At 33.1% G+C, this 26,909-nt stretch overlaps 3 protein-coding genes and 1 pseudogene across 3 annotated transcripts; 2 read left to right on the top strand and 2 right to left on the bottom strand.

The window, feature by feature from the left end:
• On the bottom strand, nt 1-2,910 carry LOC120150142 (annotated as a pseudogene).
• An 11,534-nt stretch (nt 2,911-14,444) lies between these two features.
• Nucleotides 14,445-14,963, top strand: LOC120150152. Its single transcript, XM_039162865.1, has one exon. The coding sequence runs from the start codon at nt 14,445-14,447 to the stop codon at nt 14,961-14,963; it is 519 nt and encodes a 172-aa protein (XP_039018796.1).
• Nucleotides 14,964-18,815: 3,852 nt separating this feature from the next.
• Nucleotides 18,816-21,401, top strand: LOC120150166. Its single transcript, XM_039162875.1, has 5 exons — nt 18,816-19,287; nt 20,588-20,644; nt 20,731-20,793; nt 20,890-20,956; nt 21,043-21,401. Exons 1-3 carry the CDS (start codon nt 18,968-18,970, stop codon nt 20,768-20,770), a joined length of 417 nt encoding a protein of 138 aa, XP_039018806.1. The 5' UTR covers nt 18,816-18,967; the 3' UTR covers nt 20,771-20,793; nt 20,890-20,956; nt 21,043-21,401.
• A 1,562-nt stretch (nt 21,402-22,963) lies between these two features.
• Nucleotides 22,964-26,603, bottom strand: LOC120150165 (aberrant root formation protein 4-like). The gene is made up of 14 exons (XM_039162874.1): nt 26,454-26,603; nt 26,200-26,376; nt 25,971-26,120; nt 25,831-25,903; nt 25,557-25,732; nt 25,403-25,462; nt 25,050-25,185; nt 24,860-24,919; nt 24,466-24,737; nt 24,311-24,382; nt 24,122-24,199; nt 23,829-24,035; nt 23,646-23,697; nt 22,964-23,303 (listed from the first exon to the last, which is right to left on the bottom strand). Exons 1-14 carry the CDS (start codon nt 26,529-26,531, stop codon nt 23,083-23,085), a joined length of 1,812 nt encoding a protein of 603 aa, XP_039018805.1. The 5' UTR covers nt 26,532-26,603; the 3' UTR covers nt 22,964-23,082.
• Between the last annotated feature and the right edge of the window lie 306 nt (nt 26,604-26,909).

Here is a 26,909-nt window from a genome sequence, read left to right as displayed (position 1 = left end):
TTTCATTGAATGCTTCTGACAGCAAACAAATGTAAGACCAGAAGTCTAGTGTTTTGTCCAAAGTATCATTGTATGAGCAAATCAAGAAATAGGGCCATTTACAAAAGATATGAACAATCAGAAAATCTTCTCTTTCCCCAGAAGGTATGAAACTATCACCAAATCTATGCATATAGCTAGGCAATTTGCAACACAGCAAATACGGTATTGTTTTCGAGGCAAGTTGAGTCGGTTTGTCGGGTCAAGGAGCTGCAGGTTGTGTAACTCTTAGTGTCCCTCCAAGCTCCACAGGAACAAGAGGGATGAGTGAGTGCAGAACATCGGTTATCAACGGACGATTGCACACACAGCACTGCTACAGCAGCAACCTGCATATTACAATCCCACTTTGCTAAATCAAGTTGCCTAACCGAGTAAGCAATGTCAGTCCAAGTCACTAAAACATTACCAACCTGATATAAGTGCTTCAGATCCATGGTATCCCGTATCACCGGATCCACGATGTTCGGGAGTTTAGATCGGTCGGTAAGCTGAGGCATGGCCTGCATTCATAAAACATCAATGGCATTAGATTTTCAAACGTTCTTCCCTTTCCTTTTCACTCAAACCAGCATTAGATTGATCAAGGCCTACCCATGTGACGATCGATCGGCACTGAGACGGTGCTAGTTTTTCCACAGGCTTTCTTCCCAATAGAAGTTCCAGCAGCACAACACCAAACGCATAAACATCACTCTTATCTGTTAATTTACCTAGAAAAAGTAGATAACAATAGTTTAGCATACTCATCAGTGTTTCCGATATGCCATTCTAAGACCCCGGTTTCCCGAAAATCACAGACATCACATGGATTCATACTTCAGACCTCATCTTATCGCATAGTATGACAACTAAACATGTTTTAGACTCATGTGAAGCCAACTTTGGGGAAAACAGCCTAATTAGTGTAAGATGCCTTGGGGATGTGCAGCACATGTGCTGGAAGAGCAACATGTAAACAATTATTGAAGCCTTGAGGATCTAAACCAACTTTTTTATTACTTCCTACAGATGGAAGAGAAAGTATCGAATAACAAGAACAACATGAACTTAAAAAAAAAACTAACCGAAATCGATCGTACATACCGTCTAAAGGTATCCGGAGCTACATAACCCAAAGTACCCGAAAGCTTCAAATTGTTCTTGTCTTGAGCTGCATCATCAGTCACTGCAAGACCAAAATCTGAAAGCTGTATCCAGAAAATGAGGTTTCAATGGATTCCATGGAAGGTGGTCTAATCATTTACATTATTTATGACTATTACCTTTGCATTGAAGTCCAATCCAAAAGTATATTAGATGATTTCAGATCTCTATGGATCACTGGTGGATTGCAATGCTCATGTATATTCTAATCCTCTGGTCAACAATTAGGATTCATTTCAACAACTTCATCAACTAAGAGCCATAAGCAAAGTCATATGAAACGTTACCGTGCCGTATCTAAAGCGATCCTCATCCGGCGATGCCAAGTTAACGACGAACAGTGAGATGGTCCTACGAGTACAATGAAGAACATCTCAGAAACAAAAACCAATACATTAGCCAGAGAATTCATCATTCATTTCTCAAAGATGTTACCATGTAGTTGAGTTTCCAAAGAACCATTTTGCATCAACTCATAAACAATGAACCTTGTGTCATTGTCACTGCTGAAACCCAACAGTGAAATGATATTCGGATGCTTAAATTTACATAGAAATCCGACCTCATTCTGCAAATTTCAAAGCAAGAAAGAACTCAACATAAAACACAGATGAATTCTGCAATAACACATAAAAGAGAAAAGTGTTCCTGCTGAAATGATACCTCATATTCTTTCTCTGCATCTTGGCTTGTACAGTCCAATTTCTTAACAGCAGCAAAAACCATCGTTGAATTGAGCCTTGTAAACACATCCAAATCCACCTTCACCAAGAACATTACCTGGATGGAACTTATTCGTAGCTTTTTCAAGCATCTTGTAATCCATAAACGAAGCACAACCCTGTTTTGAAACCGTCCGCATGGACTTGAATTTACCCAGAATGGTGCCAAACCATGCCCTTTTTCACAATCTTCAACAACAAAGGAGACAACTCTCAAAATTCCAGAACTAAGAAGAAAAAGAGTGGGTTTTGGCTCAAAGAAGATTTACCTGAGCTCTTACCGCCATTTTTAGATGATTTGATTGAGGCCTTCCTGCAATAATCCATAAACAAAACAAAGAAGAGATATTGCACCCACTGAAGAACAAACAATACGAGAGCTATTAACATTTTCTTGGGCAGATCCATTCTTGTATGCTCTTCACTTCCAAATCGATTCCCTTCTGTTTTTGTTAACATAAAACAGTGCAACGTCTTCATCACTGGTAAACACAGTGGAAACTCAAGCAGAAGGAGTGCAAAAAAGAAGTACCTGGAGAGAAGGCAGCCATTGAAGCAGATATTGGACTGGGAATGGGTGATGAAACAGGGCCTTGTATGGCAAAAACAACGATGCTTTCATGAACACAAGCAAGGGAAATAAGCAGATGCAGTAAAAGCTTCTTCTTCTTCTTCATACCTTGCTTATTTTTTTCAAAAATTGATTCTTTGACCATTTACAATAAATAATAAACTTTCATATAGGCATGGGGATAGAGATACAGGAACACGGATAGATGGTATTTTGTCTTTGGATGTTGTAAAAATGTAGACTTTGCCTCTGGGTGTTTATCTTTCTTCTATTTTGAAGCTCTGAAAATACTAGATTTTGTAATGTTTTTATTTTTAATCTTCTCTTGACTGTCATTTTCACAGCTTTGAAAATGTTGAAAAAGCATGAAGGAGACAAAAGGAAGAAGAAGGAAGCTCTTTCATGTTGGAAATGGGGCAAGCTCACACTACAACCATGTGGTTTTCTTTTTCTTTTTCATTTTAATAATTAATTATCCAAACATAAATTAATATTTAATACTGATCTGTTTCCATGATCATGAAGCTTAAGAGTTCCATTTTTTTTTGCTTTGTTTGCATTATCTTCAAAATTACTTTAGAGAATATGTGGATTCTTCAAATAGCATTTATAATTAAAATATAAATAAAGTATTTAATACATATTTAAGTATTTTTTAATGTTCAAATATTACAATTATAAAGTTAAGAGTCGTTTAATAATATTTTGATTATTCTAAAGTGTAGCTTCTTGTTGAAATAGATAAGTGATTTTTTCTTAACCATTTTTTTTCTTTGGCCAATAGTTTTCTTAACCTTAAACCATGAGAAAAGGGCAATTCTTCACTTTCATGTTACTTTCACTATTTAAATGCTAAGCCAAAAATATATTTTTATATTTAATATTTTTAGAGGCTTTCTATCGATAAATTATTTCGTTGAGAGTGAAAATTCAAATATTTTTTTTAAAAATCTCTTTATATTTTAAAATTAAATAAATGAGATCTTAGATCCCTCTGTATTAAATCTTATATTAACAAATTAATAGTTATACCACGGCCATCATTTTTTTTTATTTGTATTTACCCTATAAAGTTTCATTCACTCTATCTATAATCTGGTTTTAAAATAGAAAAGGCCCAAACCTTGTAATATTTTGCAAAAGGAAATGTTTTATTTGTAATGCTTTTAAAATTATTATTATAAATCCAGATAACTATTAAATTGAATTTTCAATGGAGTTTTTTTAAATTCTCAAGAGGAAAATTCTCTAGAACATAGTGTTTTCAAATTTTAAATATTTATTTATTATGAATTAATAATGATTATTTGATTATATTCAAAATTTATGATAGCCTTCATATAAAATATCCAAAATTAATCCTCCATAAAATGATTTAAAACATTAATAATTAAATATTAAGATTTGATGCATGGATAGTGTATAGTTTAATGAATTATAAGTGAATCCTATATTTATATCTTATTATAAAATTAAAATTATTTTTATAATATAATATTATGTAACTCTTTACTGATGCATAAATTACGAAGGATTGTAAAGGTATGGATAGAATAGGAATAAAATAGTAAGAAAGACAAATTATTTAAGTGTAGAATAATAAGAAATTATTATATATATATATATTTTTTTTGGATAAATTCCATATTATTATCCAAGAAGCAGTAGTAAACACACTGCTACAACCAATACAATGCACAAACCAGCACCCACCTCCTAGGAGGATCTAATTCCCCAAGCTAGACAAAGGTCCTTGTTGGCTACACTACTCTGTATGACCATACGAACAGATTTCATCCTAACAACCTCAATAATACAATTCACTACAATTAGCAACATCCCTACTGTGACCCCTAAACTGTCTATGATTCCTTTCCTCCCATATATAGTATATATATGCACACCAGGCAGTTCTAAGTATAAAAACAATAAAAGTTTTCCCCCTGAATCTAGAGACAGCCCAACTTAATTCCTCATCCCAACTTCTCATTGTTCTGTCGATATTACACAATCGATTGATCACCTCCCAAATAGCTTTCGAGTATGAGCATTCAGAGAAGATATGGTTGCGGGTCTCGGCCTCGGCTCCACATAGCCTACACTTATCATCCACCCCAATCCCCATACGGATAAGTCTGTCAGCCGTTGGCAATCTGTTGAGGATAGCCATCCGAACAATGAGAGAGTGCTTGGGAGTGTGCAAAGGAAACCAGATAGCCTTATGCCATTCTACCTTCACTGTCCTCCCTCTAATCTCCTGCCACAACCAACAAGCATTAATTCTGCCCCAGTTCATGATCCCCGATAATAGGGGTTGCACTTCCTCTCTAACTTTTAAGATTTTTCGTATGCACAAACTGAAAGATGGTTTTCTTTCAATAGACCAGAGATCCACTCCCTTAAAAACGTAAGATCTCACCCAAGCAACCCAAAGTGACCCCTTTGGCATAAGAAGCTCTTTAACCAATAACAAAATGCAAGCTTTATTCCAGCTAGCTAATTGCTTAAGGCCTAAGCCCCCCTCAGACTTAGGTGCAGATGCAATCCCAACTCACACGAGCACCCTTAGCTGGAATGTCACCACCCTTCCAAAAAAACCTTGCACAAAGCTGATTCACCCTTCTAACCACTGCTTTAGGTAGAATAAGCTGTATACACCAAAAATTGGTAATGCTAAGCAAGACAGATTTCACTAGCTGCAGTCTACCTGCATAACTCAGCCATCTGTTGGACCAAAGTCCTAATTTTGCCTTGATTTTCTCCACCATGCTAAAACAGTCTTTCTCAGTTAGCTTCCTAGTCACAAGAGGGACCCCAAGGTATCTCACAGGTAGGCAGCCAAGTTTAAATCCAGTAACCTCGTGCACAGAGTCCTCAAATTATCATTCACACCCGCAAGAAAAATTTCAGTCTTTGAAGCATTAAGTCTCAACCCTGACATCTCATTCACACCCGCAAGAAAATTTCAGTCTTTGAAGCATTAATTTCCCCCCAACTATATCAAAAAGTTTTGAGAGAACATTAATGGACATTACAAACAAGTAGGGGGATAGGGGATCCCCCTGCCTGACACCCCTTCTACCTCTAAAAAAACCCACTAGGCTTCCATTTAACACAATGGAAATCTAGAGTTCATAACACAAGCTTCTATCCACTTCCTAAACTGTTCAGGTAGCCCTAGACTTTTCAGAACAGCAAGGAGAAACTTCCAGCTTAAGGAGTCAAAAGCTTTCTGTAAGTCAGCTTTAATAGCACACCTAGGTGAGATGGAACCCCTACTATAACCTCTAACAATATCTTGAGCCAAGAGGGTGTTATCTTCAATTTTCCTTCCTCTCACAAAGGCTGCTGGTTAGGAGCAATCATCCTGGGGAAATAATTGACCAGTCTGTTCACAAGGATCTTAGTAATTGTTTTATAAAACACTGAGCAACAATATATAGGCCTAAAATCCATGGCTTTACAAGAGTTGGGCAGTTTAGGAACCAGAGCAACAACAGTAGAGTTAAAAGCAGGCAACATTTTAGAGGATTCAAAAAAATACCTCACTGCTGCCATAAAATTTGTTCCCACAATGTCCCAGGCAGATTGGAAAAACCCAGTTGTGTATCCATCAGAGCCAGGGGCTTTATCATTTCCTTGGCTCCAAATGGGCACCCTAACTTCATCACTTGTGACGCCTTAACCAAATCAACATTGGCACCTGCAGGCAAGGCATAACCCAACAGGTCACTCAGGAAACGATCTGAACACCCTTGCACATTACTATCTTCAGTACCAATCTGCCTTGAGAAGTAATTCACTAATTCATCAGCCATTAAATCAAAGGTATCCAGCTTATTGCCCCTCTCATCAATCAACACCCTTATAGTATTCCTCTTCCTTTTAACTGCAACTTGAGAATGAAAAATTTTTGTGCATTGGTCTCCATCAAGCAACCAATCAACTTTAGCCTTCCGCTGGTAAAACAACCTTTCTGCTTTTTCTAGATCAATGAGCTCAAAGTATTTTCCTCTCTTCTGCCATATCACTTGGATTTCCACCAGTTAAAGTCACAATCTGTTTTTCTCTAATTGTTCCCTCTTCTCAACAACCTTCCCATAAATGTTAGAATAACACCTTTTATTAAAAGCTCTTAACTCAGCCTTCAACCTCTTCATTTTGCAAAATAAAGCTTGCATGGGGTCACCCTGCACAGCTTCAACCCAAGACTTCCCAACAACTTCCTTGAAGTCAGGATGCAATGCCCAGAAGTTGAAATACTTGAAAGGATTAGGCCTTGAAGCAAGGCTATCATGAGAGTACCATCCATGCTATGGTCAGAAACTCCAGGGGCTTGAAATTCCACATGGGAGTTAGAAAAGCCCTCACACCAGTGATCATTCACTAACACTCTATCCAACTTCCTAGCCAGAAACCCCTCATCATGCTTATTTGACCAGGTAAAGACAGGTTCAAAGAAAGGGTGATCCACTAACCCCAGAGTAGTCATACAATTCTGTAAGTCCTCTATTTCTGAAGATAGGAACCCAACCTCAAAGCTAGAACTTTCCACAGCTTCAGCAGTAACATTAAAATCTCCTCCAACAATCCAAATATTATTTCCAACTAAAGTACTTACCCAGAAAGTTGATTCCACAATTCTTTCCTTATAGCTTTCTGTAAGTCCTCTATTCTGAAGATAGGAACCCAACCTCAAGCTAGAACTTTCCACAGCTTCAGCAGTAACATTAAAATCTCCTCCAACAATCCAAATATTATTTCCAACTAAGTACTTACCCAGAAAGTGATTCCACATTTTCCTTATAGCTCCACTATTACTGCCATACACAGCAGAAACATAGACATTTCTGCCCCCAAATTGCCTTGAATTGTAATAGTTTGATCAACCACTTTAAACAAAACTGCAGATTCTCTTCCATAAGATTCAAATCCTGCCATTATCTAAGCAGCTATAATTCCAACAGTATTCCAATCAGAAACAAATGTGCAATAATTGAGCTTTATTCTCCCTTATTCTGGTTTCAAGCAAACAAAGAGTTTTAACTTGCAACTTCTCTACACGATCCATAACATTTTTTTGCTTTTTGGGATGGTTAAATCCCCTTACATTCCAGAAGATCACAGTCATGAGGCAGAAAGAGTGACTACACCTCCCACTTGCTCACCAGTCCTCTTTGTTTTATCCAGGAAATCTTTCTTTTTGGTTTCATTTCATGCAATATGTTAGCTACACCCTGAGAAGCAAGCCTAGGCTTCCTCCCCCTCCCTCAACCTCTTCCAACAAAGACCCCAATACCTCAAATTTATTGGCAGAACCAACACCAGATGAACCCTTCACTTTTTCACCTTCTTCCCCTTACCTCTTCCATGTGATATAGGGTCAAGAGGCAATGAACCATCAGCCTTAGGGAATATACTACTACTAGCCTTATCCTCAACATTACTCATCTTTAATTTCAGCCCTTTGTAGGTTGTTCCTTAGTATGTAGCTCATTAACCCCTACCTTATCCTCAGCAGGGTTAGAGGCAAAGAAACATTAGCCTTAGCATCCACATTGCCATTTGCCTTATCTCTACAATGCTCAGCACCGAAGGCTTACCAGCAGTCGATTGCGCCTTAATGGACAGCTCACAAAATTCCACAACAGTTGAGCCTTGCCCAACATTAAGAGCCTGCCCCTCAGCTTCAACCACTGTCAATCCATAGCACATCCTTCTCACGAGTCAAACAGCCCAAATTAGATCCAGAAGCCTTATCTTTGACTCTCTATTCCCTTTCCTTCACCACCACCAACATTGCAAGTCTTATCCGAATGCCCGAAGATTCTACACTTAGAACAACATGCAGGAAACCAAGGAACGACCACTTCACAATACAAATTATCTCATCTTGCAGCCTAACATCAATCAACCGGGGCAACCGAGCTCCAGCCTCTACTTCAACACAAACCTTGGCAAATTCCAGACGCTCCTTAGAAGCTGTAACTGAGTCCATGTATAAAGGCATACCAAGGGCATAGCTATATATCTAATCCCTTTCCTGGAGAACAGCTCTAATGGAACACTGAAAAGCGGATCCACACAGGCATCCTTTCCAAATTAAAATCGAGACACTTTAGTTAGGTTCACTTCCTCAGCACCAACGGTTTGTGCTGGAAGTGCCAGGGACCATTCTCAAGGACCCAGTCTCGAGTAGCACCATTCGAAAAGGAGAAAATGTAAAGATTAGAACCAGCAAAACTAACCTTAGTGTCGATTCCCCACACTATTTCCACCAGCTTCTGCAAGGAACCAAAATTGGGCGCCGATCCAATAAATTGACCCACTAAAGAGAATTTCCACTCCGAAATCCCTTATTCAAACAGTATTCGGAGGAACCACCATCATGGAACCCTCACGACACTCCGGGGAGAAGAAATCTAGCGACTGTTCCTCATCACCTACGAACAAACTCCCAATCCATAACCCAAACCGTCACCTAGAATCCATCACGAGCAAAACGCACGAGCCAAATCAGCAAGAACCAGGAAAAAACCCTAAAACCCAAGCATAATAGGCCACTATCGAGAGAGAAAAAACCGTTTTTGGGGTATATATTTATTTTAAAAAATAAAGAAAATAAAACTTTAAATTTACTTGTATTTAAATCGATAAAGACATATAATTTAAACAACTCAAAAAATGTGAAAGATAATAACTTTATCTATTTTTTATATACCTTCGTTACTTTAAAAGTATTATATAATATATATATATATATATATATATATATATATATAAATAAGATAAATATAAAATAGTATAGTTTAAAGACTCTTAATCATTGATAACAAACTTTCGTATTTCTATATACGTAATATTCGAACCAAAAATCATATGAGAAATAATAAAATCTTTTAACTAATAAAATCACTTCATTGGTACAAAACTTACAATCAGAGTTATACAAGTTAAGACATCCGAGAATCCAGAAGATTGCAAAATCTAGGTAGCCTTGACCCTGCAAATGGTTTAATTTCTATATGATCTCTGTAAAAATTTTGAAATTATAATTTAATGAAAAGGTAAAATTCTATTCTAACCCCCAAAGTTTATGATTAATTTCTAGCCCTTAACATTGACTTCTGTATGTCTGCAATGAACGTAGATGGTGGACAGTGGATGTACACCTTGGTCACGTGTTAGGTGAATATTGTGCTAGAAAATCAGGCACCACGTTGCTTGCTAGCTGTGTCTGTGCCACAAATTGCCCAACTATGAAAAAGAAGGGGTAAAATAACATTTTTAGTCTCCCATGTTTACAATTCTTCTCATTTTGACCCTTAATCATTAAAAATAAAAAATATCAGTAATTGAACAATACATTTTTTAATCATTTACAGTAACGTTTTTAAGGGTCAACTTAAAAAAATGTAAACACATAGAGCTAAAATATATTTTATCTTTTTATGATTATCAAATCAATAATTAACGATAAAATTTGAGTGAGATCAAGATTTTTAAATAAAAATATATATACCATTTGATTGGAAGTTGCTTTCTAAGGAATAGAATACAAAATTAGAAATTACTTTCTAAGAAATATAAATCAAAACTAAAATCTATTTTCACTAGTAATTTTACAAAATTTTAATTTCTTTTAAGAAATTACATTTTATTATAGAACTCAAAATTAAAACCCATTCCCATCTATGAACAAAAAGCAAAATAACTTTTATAGTATTCATGTTTAAAATTGCGGGAGTAATTTTATATTGAAACCTTTTTATTTATCTCATTGCTAATAAACATAAAATATGTGCGGAGGAGGCCCAAACCGATAAATCAACTGTAGTAAAGAAGACCCAGAAACAGAAATGCAAAACGGAGGTTGCAGAATTTATTTAAATGATTAAAGAAAATATTTTTTTAAAAAAAATTGTGGATTTAAATTATGACGTTTGTAGTAAAATAAAATGTTATTCTGTCTAAAAATTTTAATAATAAAAATAAAGATTATTCTTTAGATGTTAAATTTAAACAATTATGTCTATAATATATATTCGACACTATAAAGTCCTGTATCGTTAAAAGGCCATGGACCCTGTCTGCCATGTCCGTCTACGAAGAAGGAATTGAATTTTTTAAACAAAGATAAAAATTTTGGGTAGTGAGTAATTTAAGTAATTTTCTCACTATTTTTTTATTTAATTTTATATTATATTATATTATATGTGATTAAATTTATAAAATAATTAAAATAAAAGGATAAAACTATTTCAAATAATATTTATTATTGATAATTTTGTTTAGCTTAAAATAAATGATAATGACATTTTCACTTATATTTACAAACAGTTGCCAATATTATATTATAGTCTATTGACAATATTAAATTTAAACATAATATTGATGTTTCAAAATTTTATATTATCAAACTTATAAAATGGTTTCATGATAAAAGTGAATAATATTTTCTTTAAAGATTTTGTGTTCGGACAGTTTCGTCTACAGGGTACGTTATCATTTAATTAAGAAAATTTTAAACATATGTTATACTGTAATTACTTCATACTATTAAAATATCTTATATTATCAAATAAGATGCATCTAGAAATTTGTTATTTTTTTAAGATTTTGATATAATTAAAAGATAGTATTTATTTTTAAATTCTAAATATAAATAAATACACATTTACAAATAAAATGATTCAAAATTAAATCATTTAACGGAAATGATATTAGGACCACTGTTTGAAGTGGAAGCTGATATGAAAGCCTTCCAAACAAGTAAAAAGCCTTGAACCAGCTCATAAAAGATCCAGCCAACCGGCCTTGCGAAATAGCCGCTCCCATTCTAGTCGGCCTACCGATGAGGGCACAAGTCAACGTCATTCCACCTTTATTGAAACGTGTACTTATACGATTCCTCCGGCCGTCCTCCATAATATATCCCCCCAAGCAGTTTCTTCTTCCACAAATCTCCACTCATCTTCAATAATAATTACAGAACCTACCCCTCATTCACCACTAGGAGATTTATTCTTCGGTTTAAATCGATTTAATTAATCAAACCTAATCAATTCGGCTAAACGGTCATTCATCAAAATTATTTTTTGGTATAAAAAGAATACACGGTACAAATTAAGTGCTCAATTATTCGTCTATAAAGGACAGGCACAAGAGAGAGTAACAGGAATCATTCTAAGTAAATAGGTTCACCATTCATCAACATTTGTTTAGCCAGAGAATTATTATTCAAAAACTGATTTGTTGATGGAATTATTTAAAATTATTAAATATTAAATATATTTTATATATTTTTTAAAACTTAAGTCCACTAAATTTTAACACATAATAGTGTATCCAACCCTAAATAAAAAAAAACATAAACCACAATTTATCCTTAAAAAAATATGGTAAGTATATGAATGATCTCTAATTGTAGGGTTTGTTCTGTTAAGTATTTTGACTATTAAAATTTATAAAATAATCATTCGACTATTTATTATATTCTAAAATTGTCATTTTATGTTAAAAAATAAATAGTCGTCTGAGTTGAACGTTAACATGTTGATTGAGATATGATAGTCGTATGAGATTATGATATCAAATTTTATCATATTTCAAGTAGCATATTAACGTCCAACTCAGACTATCATCATTTTTTTAAATGAGTCAGAGACATATAAATAGTCGAGTGATCATTTTATAGTAACTTTTAATAGTCGATGACTCCAATAAAGTAACGTCATATAATCAAAATAAAATTTCATACTTTTTAATAATATGATGACTCAATAAGATAACACCTTATAATCAGAGAATAATTTATACCTTTTAATAGTCGTAAGACTATATAAAACATCACCCTATCATTAAATGACTATTTGTATATTTTACCCTGCAAGATATCCATATATTATAATTATAACGAATTGAAAGCAATTCTAAAAATTATTTAATTAATTAAATTTTACTTAATTTAATTAGTATTTTTTTTAAAAGAATTCAATTATCGACTGAAATAACTATTCCAATAGTCCACTCACCTCTGGCCTTATTGATTTTAAAGTGGTTCACCCGTTTACTTTACCTTCCCAATACGTGGCTTATATCACTATTACCAAACGTCAACGATTTCGACACGTGCTGGTGTCACAAAGAGCCCAGCCGTTGGATATTTTTGGGATCTCCTTTTCTTTTTTGTAATATTTTGAAAGAAAAAAATACGTGGGCGCTTTCCTTTTTAAACTTTGACGGACTTCATAATGATTACATGCCACGGCCTAGTTTTCTTATATTTTATAAAGTAAAACGGAGTCGTTTAACTTAGTTAATTATAAATACGTTTGCACAATTATATATATTGTTTGGTCAATGCAATTCAAATGATCCCTACAAGATAATTCCTTATAACAATCGTTTAGAACCAAGAAGAAGTCTTAACGATAAGAACAATATTATTTTCTCTAGATAATTCTATTTGAATAGTTTTATCTGTATATTTATAAATTTACTTTTATTTAAAATTGAATATATTAAAAAATCATATGGATTGTTTACAAATTATATTTATTGTTTGTTATTTTATAGTTAAAAATATATAAAATTAACTTAACGTATTTAAATGTGAACTAATTTAAATTTGATACAATAATTAATATAGGCATTTAATTATACCAACAACAAATTAAAAATTGCAGACAAAATAGAAACCTTGACCAGTGGCAGATCTTATGCGTATTTGTAAATAAAGTAAAATATAGGGTTAGTTGTACAACCGGATGTTTGGAACCCACGTAATGGGTCAGAAACCACAGCCCTGATAAACCGAGATTTCCGCCCAAAATACCACTTTCCACGCGCCTCGATGACCGTGATTACTACACCCTCAGATAGTAATTATTTTTCATGAATGATTTGTTAATATTTGTTTTTAATTAAACATCGTTTTCTATTTATTAATTTCATCAAGGGTTTCTCTTTTTAAACAAATATTTTTTTATTAAGTCAAAAGCGATTACAAATATTTCTTTTACTTGGTAGGATTTCATTTTAAATTTCATTTTTATTTTAAAAATGAATATCAAACTAAGAACATATTAAAATAAAATTAATTTAATGATTTAAAATTTTTCTACACTCTTTTTTAAATAACTAAAATATAATAATAATGAATATAAATACAAATAAATGATAGATATAAATAATTTAATAAAAAAATAAATATTAAATTAAAATGATATTGAAACTACATTATTTATTAAAATTACACACTTTTAACAAGGATGTATTATTTGAGAAACACTTTTCAGAAAACAGATTTTATAAAAATTGGTTTTACTGATGTGATATATTTTTCAATCGATTCATATTGACTATCCAAAAATAAAATAAATAAAATGAGAATTGTGAGTCAAAATTTTAAAAATTATACGAAATTTATTGAAAAAATGTTACACATATTTGTTCTAATAAAATTCATATATATATTTAAAATTTTAGCTCATTTATTATTATTTTATCCATTTTGTTATTAGATGACATTAACAAAATCACTAAAAAACTATTATATAATAAAGATATATACTATAAAATATTTCTTTTAAAAAAAATCACTTAAAATATCTTTATTATAAAATTATCATTTTAATAAATAAATAAAATTATATATTATATTCATAAATTAGCTAATTAACTATGAGACATTAACGATTATATCAAATAAAATTGAGAAAGAAATACAGGGCGAGTGGGGTTGGAAACCGTCACAGGGGCGTGTGATAAGCGGCCACGCGGTCAAATTACTTTAGCTCCACTTTATAACACCTCGTTCTTTTCCAACCCTAACTCATTTCTACGACTCTCTCTTTCTTTCTAAAGCCTCATAGTTTTTCTCTACTTTTCCACCTCTTTGATTTCTCTCTGAAAGTTCGTCTGAAGAATTTTTTTTTAATTTGTAGATTCCTTTCTGTATTGCCATGAGTGTTGCTGTTCTAAAGCCAGAAGATTGTTTAAAGCTTCCTAATACCATGAAACACCTAAGAAATTCTCGCCCTAACCCTAACCGGACGAACGGGAGGAAGCGTTCTACCAAAACCTCTTCTCCACCTAGTACCACTGTCGCCCCCCTGAAGGCTCCGGCCATGAATCTCGTGATGGGTCAAGTCAAGATACTCAAACGCGGTGAAGATCTTAAAGAATCTAAGCCGGATAAGCCTATGAAGCTCGAAAACGAAAACGTAGATGTAGATCTGCGTTCCACTAACTCTTTGGGTAGAGATCCCGTGTCAGATCCGACCCAGATCCGACCCAGCGTGTCCGTAAATGACAGCAATAAGGTTCTTCCGTTCTCGTTCTATGCCGGATCGGCCTTTGTAACATCGCCGCCTCCGAGTTCGGTCCCGTTGCCGGCGTTTTTCACAAAGAAGATTGGTGTTGCTTTGAAAGATGATGTTGCTACGAGTGTCTTGAGGAGGATGCTAAGGCTGGAGTTGTAGGGATTGCTGATCTCTTTGTTTGGGTTCTCGAATCTTCAATCCTCCCTTATTTTTTCAAGGGGAAAGATCGAAAAATAGCTAACTCAAGCAAGTAGGTTTAGTTGATATCTAATCCAAGATTCTGTCGTATAGCTTAGCAATTGTTTGCTTCGATATGCATATATCACCTTGTTTTTTAGCGTTGTTTAATTTCGTTTTTACGGTGTATGGTAAGGTAGATTTCTGTGTTTGTATTTAAACTAGGTTCAGCGTGTTGAAAATGGTATATTAGCTTTGAATTTCATCAATAAAATCCCAGTGTTTTGTTTGTGTTAAATCCTCGTCTTGGGTTTTTAATGTCATAGAAGCCAGGAAATGACAGATTCCAGAAATGAAATATTAAGAAAATAGTCTTAAGCTTGCCAGCTTGGGCAGGAAGAAAGTTAAAGCTCTGGGAGACCTTGGAAATGGAAATGCTTTCGAGGAAGCCCAGCCTTATTTTCATAGATTATGTTCTGTTTAGATACGTTAATTCTAATTTTTAAAATTTAGTTTTAGTTTAGGATTTATTTTAATATTTTATAATAAAAAGTTGTTTCAATAGTTTGTAAATAAAAATTTAATTGAGTTGCGTGTATAGCATCATATCATCATCAAAAAAAATATCAATGTATATCATCATTAAAAATATCATTAAGAAATTTAGTGAGTTTTTTAACTTTATTTTATTTAATATATCCGATCTTATTATAAAATAATATATATATGATCTTATTAGAAAATAAAAGTTTTATTGTTGCTCAATTGACATCTTTTGCATTGTTGCCTTTTGTTTTAAATCGTATCCATCTATCTTTTAAAATTTTATTTAACTGACAAATTGTTAATTGTTCAATTACTTATATGATGTGGCAACTCACAACGTTAATGTAGTAGCTTTTGTCCCTTTAAAACTTAATTTAATTATTGAATTTTTCACTTATATACATATATTTTTTTAAAAAAATTAAATAGTGAGAGTGATTATAATATTATGTATATTAAAATATTTTATCAATTTATTAATAGTATACACATCTGCTAAATATAATTGTTAATTTTTAAGGAAAACAACATTTTACTCTCATTTATATCTTTTTATAAATAAGAAAAGTATTATAATTTCAAAATAAATATAGAGATTTCTCAGAAAAACTCAAAATGACACAATGTAAATATCGTTGATTATCAATTAATTAATAATTTTTCTTCTTCATTTATATTAATTACAATTTATAAATATATATCATATTTTAATATATGTATTTCTTAATACTTATATTTAGCTTCAATATTTTTTTTGTTGGACTAATGTTGATACCTTTATGCGTGCTTATCCTTTTTCTTATTACGGTGTGCGATGTTATGTTGTGCAGTGTAAATAAAAATTTTTTGCGTCACAAGAGATGCCCTACGTGAACAAGAATATTAAAAATCATGATGTTTTCATGTCCTCTTCTTCCCTTAAGATTCCATTTCTTGTCTACATTATTCATTACATCACCTTCACTTACCATAGTTTGTGTGCAGAGATGGATCACAACAATTGTCTTTTCAAAATTTTAAATTTTTTATTCTTTTTATATTTTCCATTAAAAATATAATTTGACTCTCTTTAAAATTGTACAAATTAGACTCTTCTTAAATATTATATTCACACACACTAACATAAATTCTACCTGTTTGTTTCTGTGTTTTAAGAAGACCTTCGGTTCAGATGAAGCTTTTCCAAATCCCCAAGTCCCTTATTACAGTCACTTTTCAATTTGATCCAATTAACTTTTTTTAACAATTTATCGATTAAATCTTAAACTAAATAATTAAAATATTTTATCATTATATTTTTAAAAACAATGCTAAATTAGTTTCAGCTTACTTCTTTTAATTCTTAAATTCCGCGTTTAACTAAAAAGATTAAAGATAAACTACATCCAATATCACTTAATTATAAATTTAATAACAAACATGTTAATTTTCTTTTAAAATTTGAACATTCAATTATAATAATGTTACAATCAGGTCATTCCGTCATTAAAATTGATCCCATGTTTTAAAATTTTATTAATTTAATCTTTTTTTATACTATCAAAGCAAGTGAACCAATCGGATCAAAGCAATAGTTGGATAATTGTATTATGTCATAAAACAAAATAAGTTATTGTTAAACTATTATTATACCAAAAAAGTAATATATCATTTATGAGAGAATAATAAGTAATTTAGGAGAATAACAAAAACTATTATTGGTAAATTGATTGTTTTAATTAGGACCAAATGTATAAATTTTAAGAAGTAAAAATATTTTTATACCAAACCATGTTCCTATTTCCGTCTAATATTTAGTGACTAGTGATCCGTTTATAAAATATTTTAATTGAATGACATATATGTAACTTTTAGAAGAAAAAAATGAACTATTTGTTACAAAATCTATTATTAAATGACTTTGTACGTAGTTAACCCATATATTAATGGAAACGGGAGGCTATTAAAAATGAATGAATGGGCGGTCATTAAAAAGCCCAAAAATTACGATTCAAATCTCACACTGCCGCATGGCATCCGTCTGATTTGTCATTTATTAATCATCAAATGCATCTCACGTACTTCGATTATAAATTAAATTTAAAATTAATTACTATTTTTTACGTTTGACTAAATTTTTAAACTTTTAACTTAATCTCCTGTCGCAGTATTAAATTATCAACTTGAATCCGACTTATATTTTAATCAATAGCATAACAACTCCCAAACTTTGAGGCAAATTGTACCACATGTTTAATTGCATAGGTGCATTAACCCAAAAGATAAAAAGGTATATATATATATACATACATATATCAATCATGATGTTAGAAAATGTTCTTAACGTTTGATCTCTATTTTACAGAGTCCAACATTTAATTTTATGGTAAAAAATCATAATGTTGATTAGATAATTATTTTCTTTATATTTTTAATAATATTTTAATCTTTAAGTTTCTCTTTAGAGAAAAAAATATTTATCTTTTAGTGTATTAATTATTTGTTAATTAATGATTTTATCTATGATAGACTTTTTATCACCAAATGAAATATCGAGTGCCAAAATATTTCAAAAAAAAAGGTTAATTGACTATTTAGTCAATTATTAAGAGTATTTTTTCACATTATGCCTATATAGAGTATAATACTTATTTTTTTACTTTGGGTTCGAGATACTACCTTTACATGGTGTGTGTGTTATTATCAATGGTTAAGAGAATTTCTGAACATATACTATATTGTAAATAGTTGTAATCCCTTAAACTGTTTGAGCTATATTTTGTGGATAAACTATTCGTTTACAATATGTCGTCTAATTAATGCTTGAAATATTATGTCGTTGAGTTAGTGCTTAAAAGCAACATTGATGCTAACATCATTAAAATACGATTTTATTATATCACATTCAATAAGTTAACATCTAGCTCAAACGATTATCATTTTTTAACAGAAAAAAATAAATTTAAAACATATAAATAATTGGAAGACTAAAAAAGACAACATCCTATAGTCAGAGAGTTATTTATGTACTTTGTCCTGAAGAATATTAGTTGAATAACTAAAATAGAGATTAATTAATAAATGAGAGATCAAATATGTATATAGTTCACCAAAATATTTATTATATTTACGAAAGGAGAAACCAAATCGAATAAGCTGGAATCAATCTACAAACAAAACTTTCGATTTTTTAATTTTAATTTTGTATTTATAGAAAAAGCCACCAAAAATCGAGCAAAAAAGAACAAAGCCAGAGCGCCCTTCCCTATATAACATTTCTAACTTTCTTTTCTTTTGTTTTCTCTTTTGCCTCATTCTTTCTCTGCCACCCTTCCCCTCTCTCTTCCCAACACCATATATAATTATTTTCTTCAAATCTGTAGTTTCATCAATATCTGGGTTTCTCTTTCTCTCCTCTGTTTTTTTCTTTTGCTTTTCGTTGGCTGGTAGTTGTTATAACGATGATGGTGAAAGATGAGTGGGTTCAGGCGGCCATCAATGACGACAACGTGGTGGTTGAGTTATTGGTAAGGCTCAAGCAAGCCCAGGCGGCACCATCGGCTCCTAAATCTGCCTTGCCTGCACTTAAGTGGGGGATTCGTCACCGGAGGTCTAGACCCATGTTGTTACGCTGCTACGCCAAGAGAGACGGAGGTAGTCCCACCACGCCCTTTGTTGGAGTGGTGGTAGCAGCGACGCCTCTACTTCCGCCGCCGACGTCTTTGAAGAGACCGGTACTCATCTCCTCCTCTCACCTCCTATCGCGCCTTCCAGATCCAAGGTTTTCTTCTCACTCTCCCTCTGGTGGCTAAATCTTTACCATTGTTTTGGATTTGGCTTTGCCTTTTGGACTTCCGGTTTTGATTTGAAATGATCATCAAACCCTTTTGATCTTATTTACGCCGTAATTCATCGTTACCCAGCCAACTCACCGAGTTCATCAGATCTGCCTTTCTTTTACGTTTCTCTTCGTCTTCGAACTTTCAGGCTGGATTCAATCTTTCCGATCATCATCGGGTTAACAGTCTTTGAAACTTTAAAATTATGAACTAGATGTCCTCAAATTATCTAGTCATTTCAAATTGGTCCCTAAATTTTAAAACTTCATTATCAGTCCTTAAATTATGGTCCTGTTCTAAATTAGTCCCTAAATTTAAAATGTTTTATACCAGTCGTCAAAATATCAGTATCATTCCATTTTAAAGCTTCGAAAGTTATAAAATTGATGGACTAATTTAAAATATGATCATAATTGAGGGCATCATTTGCAATTAACTCTAATAATAATAACAACATATAAAAGGCCGTGTCATTTCACCCCTACTGTTTGGACCAAAAAGCCCTTGTTTTGAAGGTTTTCACCATTTTCTCACGACGACGGTTTTTTCTTCATTTCACGATTTTGTTCTTATCTCGTTTTAAACCGGTTATGTAAGTCACGTGCATGATATGCCACTGATCTATCAAATTCAGGGCTTAGATCAGATTCATCACGTGTTGTTGGTATTACGTGGCGTGTTATTATTGGCTTTTGTCATTGTCCAATCACTTAATTCTATGGCCCTTCGCCCCCATTGATTCTGCCACCTGTCCTAAAGGTTGCATGTTTCTCGTTGTATCTGATCTTGGTAGTGTCGTCTGATTTTCTCTTCTTCTTTTTTTAATAATTCAAAATATAAGCTCTTAATTCATTTTTATTAGAGGAGTTGACTAACATTATGCCTAATGATCAAGGATTTACTCGAATTCGGGTTATCCGATTGTTTGAGCTCAACTCGATAACGATTGAATCGAATTTCGAGTGTTTTTAACCCGAACTTGAAAAGCTTCAGTGAATTGTTTACAAGCATACAGGATAGGACTCTTGCAAATTTCAAATGATATATTTTAGATTTTTTATATATATTTTCTATTGGCTCCTTATAAATTTTAGAAGTTACACTCTCAAAATCTTAGAAATTGTAGTCCCTAATCTAAAATCTACGTCGGTTCTGCAAGCATGTATTAAGTTTTGGGCAATTTGGAAAATGTCAATGCATACTTAATTTATTGATTAATGGTGGGTTTTCCCGGTTTTGCAGGGCAGTTCTTCTAGTGAAACTTACAGAACAAGTACCAAGTGCTCAAGAAGAAATAAGGTAAACAAATGAGTTGAATATTTTCCCGGGAAAATAAACGTTGTTTTATGATGATTGGTGTAGAACAATTTATTGTCATTTTCCAGACATTTGCTGGACTGGAGGAGGAGGATAATCTTCTTTTGAAGGAAAGGGTTCGTTTAGAAAAGGTTTGTGTTTTGTGGATCTTCTTCAATCCGATCATCATGTATTCTCTCCACTGCAATTCATTAATCTTACCGTCATCTTCTCTATTCATTCAACAGGAGATAGCATCGACGCGTGCAACTCGTAAAGAGCATCGAGCCGAACGAGAGCTCGAAAAGAATCAGGGTTAGTGGGAAGTATATGGTTTTTCGTGTCGATAGATGTTTCTTATTTTCGTCCTCGTTTTTACGTGAACTTCACTTGTATTGCAGCTTGGTTTGAACTCGAGTTTAACTGACGATGAACCTGAGATGGCACCTTGTCCGAGAGCACCGTCTTCTTTGGACTCGACCTTCGATGACAACGATGATCGTGAACGAGTGTTAGATTCTCACAATGTAGGGAAGAGTATTTTCGTACTGCCTGATTTAAATATGATGCCTGGTGAGGAAGATTCTGGTCCTGAAAATTAGTGACAGTGAGCAAGGCAAGTAACAAGATTGAAACTCGACGAGGGTCGGTAGGTTTCCGAAATTCGATCCCCTCATCGTCTCGTTTCAAAATTTATGTAAGACCGGGTTAAACTAATTTCATAATTTTGGCCAATGAAATTCTTTAGATTATTTCTTACAGCTTGCGCGCTTGTTCTAATGGTCTGCTTATTTTCCATCTATACAATTAGGCAATTTTAATCAGTATTTTAAATGTGAATATTGTACATGCAAGATATGTAATATTTTATGTAATCGGGATAAACTTTTGAAATTTTAAAAGAACGATGAATTTATAAAATTTTAAGTGGGATGAAAGCATATTATTAGTATAAAATACAAAATAAATTTAAATTTTTTAAAAGGATTAAAACTCTCAATGGTTCCTTTTTCGATCCATCTTATTTACATGTGGATAATGATGAGTAATGTGTTATAAGGAGAATAAATAATAGATAAAATCTCTAAACATGTGCGGGGAGATTTGACTCGTTAATCAGTCTTGGCAAACTCAAAATTCCGTGACAAACGATGTGGGATCATCTATGACGTCGACCAGAAGCAAAACTTTAAAATGTAAGCTTATGATCGGAACAACTGTAGCATTTGGTTACTACACCTAACTTCTTAAAATAGTGTACTTGATTATTTAAAAATACATTTTATGAAATTATTTTTAAGATTAATTTATTAAATTCAAACTATAAAATATAAGTAGCTGGGGATTTTCTTTATAGATAATTTATTTTCTTTACTTACTGTTAAAAAGAAGAAAAATCCTTATAAAATACGGTAAAAATACATAATAGTCCCTTAATTATATAGATTCTTTATTGAGATTTTTAATTATGAAAAATTATAAAATAATTGTTTAATTTTAAATCCGTAAAAAGGATAATAGCAAATGATGCACTGTTAATAAAATAATCACCTAATTACAAAATTACAAAATTGATCTTTTAATTATATAAAACCATAAAAAGTCGGTCAATTTAAAAAGTAAATTAATCTTAAAAGTATGATGATAAATGATATACTATTAATAAAATTGAAATAATAAAAAATTAACCCTCAACTTATAGATATCATAATTTAATCATAATTATATATAAAAAATAATCCTCAAAATTTCAAAATTAAACTAATTTATTTTATGGACAATGAACACACATCATGTATACACAATTATTCAAATTTGAATCTTTTAAAATAAAACAACACTCTTTTTATCACTAAAGTTGCTCAATAGTTCAATATAACCGTATGAAGATTTTATATTAAGATTTAAGAGAAAAAAAAAGTTAGGAAGATAACCTAAACAGGGTGGTCCATGGCATGAGAATAAAGCTGCGAGTTAGCTTGTACATAAGGTGTTGTACATGCTCCAATTCATTTCGTACAATCACGTGGCGTCGGATTTTCTCTTTTCCGACATGGATTCATTTTTTATAGTTCTTTTATTGGGAAAAGAAACAAAAACTAAATTAAACCCAGAACCAAAGAAAAGAGAAAATAGAGATGCAATTCAATAAAATTAAACCCAGACTTGATACAATCAACTTGGTCTTGTGGTATGAAATGCTAGTTCCCTTGAGAAGGTCAAGAGTTTGAATCTGAAAGTTATGAATCGAACAAACTAAACTGAAAGAATCACCTTACGATGAACCTCTAAAGTATTCAATTCGGATTAGACGATCAATATTAACATATTACCGGCTTAAGTAATGTTCACCCAAATACGTAAGGTTACCCCAGTAATATTAGACTCTGGAACCAAATGGCCCCTAGATGTAAAGGCTACAGCACTAACTCTCAAGTATGCTAGACTGGATGTTTTAAATTTTCTTCAACGAGTTCAAGACACCGGTACAAAACCAACTCAACTGGGTTCAGAGCACATACAGTGTCGACTGCAAGTTGACCATGATCATTCTTATTTGCTGCCTCCATGCTGCTCACAAGTACTCGAAGAGGTAGGAGCCATTCGTTATGGGCCTTCTTCAAATTGTTCTTGGACCGCACTCCCGTGTAATTGGTTTCCCCTGTTCGATTTCCCAAACAGTCAAATGTAATTCGAGATCTATTAGAATAGCATTAATCATAACAGGCTAACGGGTATCAGATTTCATTGTTTAAAAATAATATAGCATGCTAATGTAGTTTGCTGATAGATGGATAAAGCTGCAATTATTGAATGTACAGTAACTATCCAAAAATCAAACTGCAGGGCCACTACTCAAATGCCTATACAGAGGCTAAGCTTCGTAGAATACATTACCTTCGAGTCGCTATGTTAACACAAAGACAAGTAAGCCGTACATTGCAACAAGATCATCAAAACTCATATATTCTCATCTTAAATAAAACAGTAAACCATGCTTTACCTGCTGATTCGGTCATCAATACATATCTGTACAGGTTAAGGGCAGATAGAACCTGAAGAGCATCATAAGAATCTGTTAAACTGAGAATGTCAATTAAGATAACAACACAAGTACCATCAAATGTGTTATGCAGTATAAGTCGAATAATTGAAGCATCGACAGGCAAAGGATGCAATAAAATACCGCGTCACTATTGTCTGGAAGGATAGGAGGTCCTCCCGACACAGGCCTCAAAACTGACTCGACCAACTCAAGGATGCTTGTACACCAAAATAAAGTTTTTTGAATGGATTTATTGTCAACATCTAAGGCTTCATCTTTACATATCGACATTCTCAGGGTACGTTCTCTGTGCATTTCCCCTCTAACAAGATCAAGAAGAATTGCAACCTACACAGAATTTGAGGAACTGCTTTGGTTAATATATCCTCAACTAGAATTACATCAAATAATAGAGCAAGTACACTGGGTTTTACCATAGAGGAAGAGTCACTATTTTTAATTAGAGCTTTTAAAATGTCGTATCTCTGAGAATCTGGAATATCACCCAGAACCTGATAGTCGTAAAGATCGAAAGATGAGAATATGAACTTGGTAAAATAATACATTTTAACAAAAATATCATAGTTTCCTGATTGAGGAACTATAATATATAAAAACCTCACCCTTTTGAGTGCTTCAAAGGTATTTTTCCTTAGTGCCACATCTGATGTATATATGATAATCATTGTAACTGCCTGCAATGTTTGTTTTGGCGATCAGACTGGTAGAGAGCAGGAGTGTATAAGAAGTGATGCATAAAAACAAGAAAAGAGACTACCTGTAGAGCAGAAAAAATACTAGTCATGTAACGAGAGCAATCATTATGCTCATCATCTAACTCATTAGAGATGTCTCCACTCGTTATATAAAGCAAGAAATCAACAGCATCACTCTTAAATTCCCATGGAAGATCGAAAGATGAGAATATGTGCTTTAACATGCCAATTGCTTGCCACCTTTTCGTCTGGTTATTTTGAAGTTCTGTCTTAACAGCACTCAAATCCAACTTTGCAGCTCGATCAAATTCATCGTACTTTTGTGCCAAAATCACTGCATCAATAAAACAAAAATCTAAGCAAGTCAAAGGAACACTTAACATTTTCTGCAAATGATGATGACAAAGAGGATAAGACCTCAATAAAATTAGGAAATTTTGTGCTTGCAGAGCAAACCTGAAAGTGATGCACCAAGATAGACATGAGATGAAATGCTCGAACAATCTTCTTCGTCCTCTGTGCAATTCACGATTATGAATTAAATTACACATGTTAGAGAGAATATATGCAAAAGGTGGAAACTTTTTCACTCTTGTAATTGTTTAGGTAACAATCATCACGAGGTTGACATAGCAATGAAGTTTACCTCCTATAACAAAGCCAGATAGTGTGTCAATACTAGACCCAGTTACCAAACCAAGACAAGATGTACCACAATAAGGAAGGAAGCTTGCCAATTGCAATGCAAATGAAAGATGATTGGAGCTAACTGAAATCAATGCCTGCACATAACGGGTGTATTTTAAGATCAAACTACAAACATACAAATTAGAAAGAAAAAAAAGGAGCAAGAGATCAAGAGTGGAAGTCAACTAATTCTAAAGACAAGTAACTCTAAAATCACAGTGAAATATTAATATCGGTAACTAAATCGCTTTAATATGTACCAACATAATGAATATCCAACCCAAAAATTTAGTTCAGCATACAAACACCGACCAAGATTTGCAGAACATATAGACCAAGTAAAGCTCGAAGCTTTTCCTTTTCTCCATTTTCCTGCTATAAAGAAACACAGAGAATTATTCCGACTTATTAGAGAAACATATCAAAGAGTCAAAAATAGCCTAAAATGAAGTCAAGTATGACTGACCATATTTGAACAAACTGTTTGTATAGCGTGAGCATTTACAACAACTCTATCAAATAAAGTCTCTAGTTCTGTATCTTGAGAATCTGTTTCTAATGAAATGACCTTTACAACTTTAACAACAACTGGCACCGCAACTTTAATTTGTTCAAAAAGCCGCCTCTGAATGGAAAGAAACACTGAAACAATATAATGACATTCATCGATTAGGCTAAACAATAGTTCATATGGCAGCAAAGAACATTATCAGCAATCCCAAGAAGAACAGGCTGATTACCATATGAAAGTCCACTTATAAGAGGAGAAATATAAGCGGCAGCTTTGATTGTCTTGTTTGGAGAATCTAATGCCTAATCAATTAAAAATTAAAAAACAATTATGATTGTCAACACAACAGAAATTAATAATAAAACTTACCTCACAAATAACCGAAAGCATGTCGCGAGGACTACTTGTTTGTATAAACTGACGAATAACATTATCAGCAACCTCCAAACACTGAGGCGAAATTCCTGCAAATTTCGAAGCTGACTTTGGCAACTCAAATGAAAGGGCGTCGATAATCTCCTGATGAAATAATCCATTAAAATTAAGATTAAACAAATATGCTGATTGCTAATGAATAAGCACATTCAACGATCCTTACATGATCTAGAGAAGGTGAGCACAGAAATTGATAAATCTCGGAGAGAATTTTGAATGCATTAGCCTTAGCATCTTCGTTTTCTGGTTCCGAAAGAGCGGCGTCTGATACGGAATCGAGGAAGTTGACGAGCTCTGACTCTGAAGTTTGAGATTGACTAAAATCTCCACCGCTGATTGACTAAAAGAAAGTGCCGGAAATTAACTCGGACAAAAGAAGCTATGATTTCTCCCCTTAAAGTTAACTTTATAGCATACCTTAGAGCAAGAAGTTAGAATTTGATGGAGTTTTAGAAGGAGAGCGTTAGCAGAGGAGGATCCGTTAAACTCCGCCATCCCTGACGCGTCGCCTTCAAACGCTGCGCTTGACCGTATCGGAGAGGTATCAGTCAAGTGACTCGGTTCGATTGCCACAAAAGAAACACTAACTTTATATATTTTGAAATATATACTATATATATATATATATATATATATACTTCCTTTAACTTAACGGGCTGCGATCGATTGATCTGGAGAAGAGAAGCGACTTTGGTGCAGTAGAGTTGGTTACTGTGCAGTTTCTGCTTTCAGATTTTGAAGAAGAGAATACCGCATCCTTTCATGTGGGCTTTAACTCCCGAAAGAAGACGGGCTTTTGTCAAAACAAGGCAACAAAGTCGGGTATCGCAGGCTTGGGCTTTAGTTTGGATTTCTATACTTTAAGTCTTAATT

This window comes from Hibiscus syriacus, unplaced genomic scaffold (assembly GCF_006381635.1).
Source record: "Hibiscus syriacus cultivar Baekdansim isolate YM2019G1 unplaced genomic scaffold, ASM638163v2 tig00111014_pilon, whole genome shotgun sequence".
NCBI classification, from domain to species: Eukaryota; Viridiplantae; Streptophyta; class Magnoliopsida; order Malvales; family Malvaceae; genus Hibiscus; species Hibiscus syriacus.
Note: the sequence above shows the minus strand (reverse complement) of the source record. Positions and strands in the feature narration are given on the sequence as shown.

What these genes read in the sequence shown, in the direction of transcription:
- LOC120150166 (XM_039162875.1), top strand. Translation starts at nt 18,968, where the DNA reads ATGATGGTGAAAGATGAGTGGGTTCAGGCGGCCATCAATGACGACAAC. An exon ending in TCGCGCCTTCCAGATCCAAG is followed by an intron (nt 19,288 to 20,587) that starts GTTTTCTTCTCA and finishes CCGGTTTTGCAG; the next exon opens with GGCAGTTCTTCTAGTGAAAC. An exon ending in AGTGCTCAAGAAGAAATAAG is followed by an intron (nt 20,645 to 20,730) that starts GTAAACAAATGA and finishes GTCATTTTCCAG; the next exon opens with ACATTTGCTGGACTGGAGGA.
- LOC120150165 (XM_039162874.1), bottom strand. Translation starts at nt 26,531, where the DNA reads ATGGCGGAGTTTAACGGATCCTCCTCTGCTAACGCTCTCCTTCTAAAA. An exon ending in TTCTAACTTCTTGCTCTAAG is followed by an intron (nt 26,377 to 26,453) that starts GTATGCTATAAA and finishes ACTTTCTTTTAG; the next exon opens with TCAATCAGCGGTGGAGATTT. An exon ending in TATAAGTGGACTTTCATATG is followed by an intron (nt 25,733 to 25,830) that starts GTAATCAGCCTG and finishes ATATTGTTTCAG; the next exon opens with TGTTTCTTTCCATTCAGAGG.
- LOC120150152 (XM_039162865.1), top strand. Translation starts at nt 14,445, where the DNA reads ATGAGTGTTGCTGTTCTAAAGCCAGAAGATTGTTTAAAGCTTCCTAAT.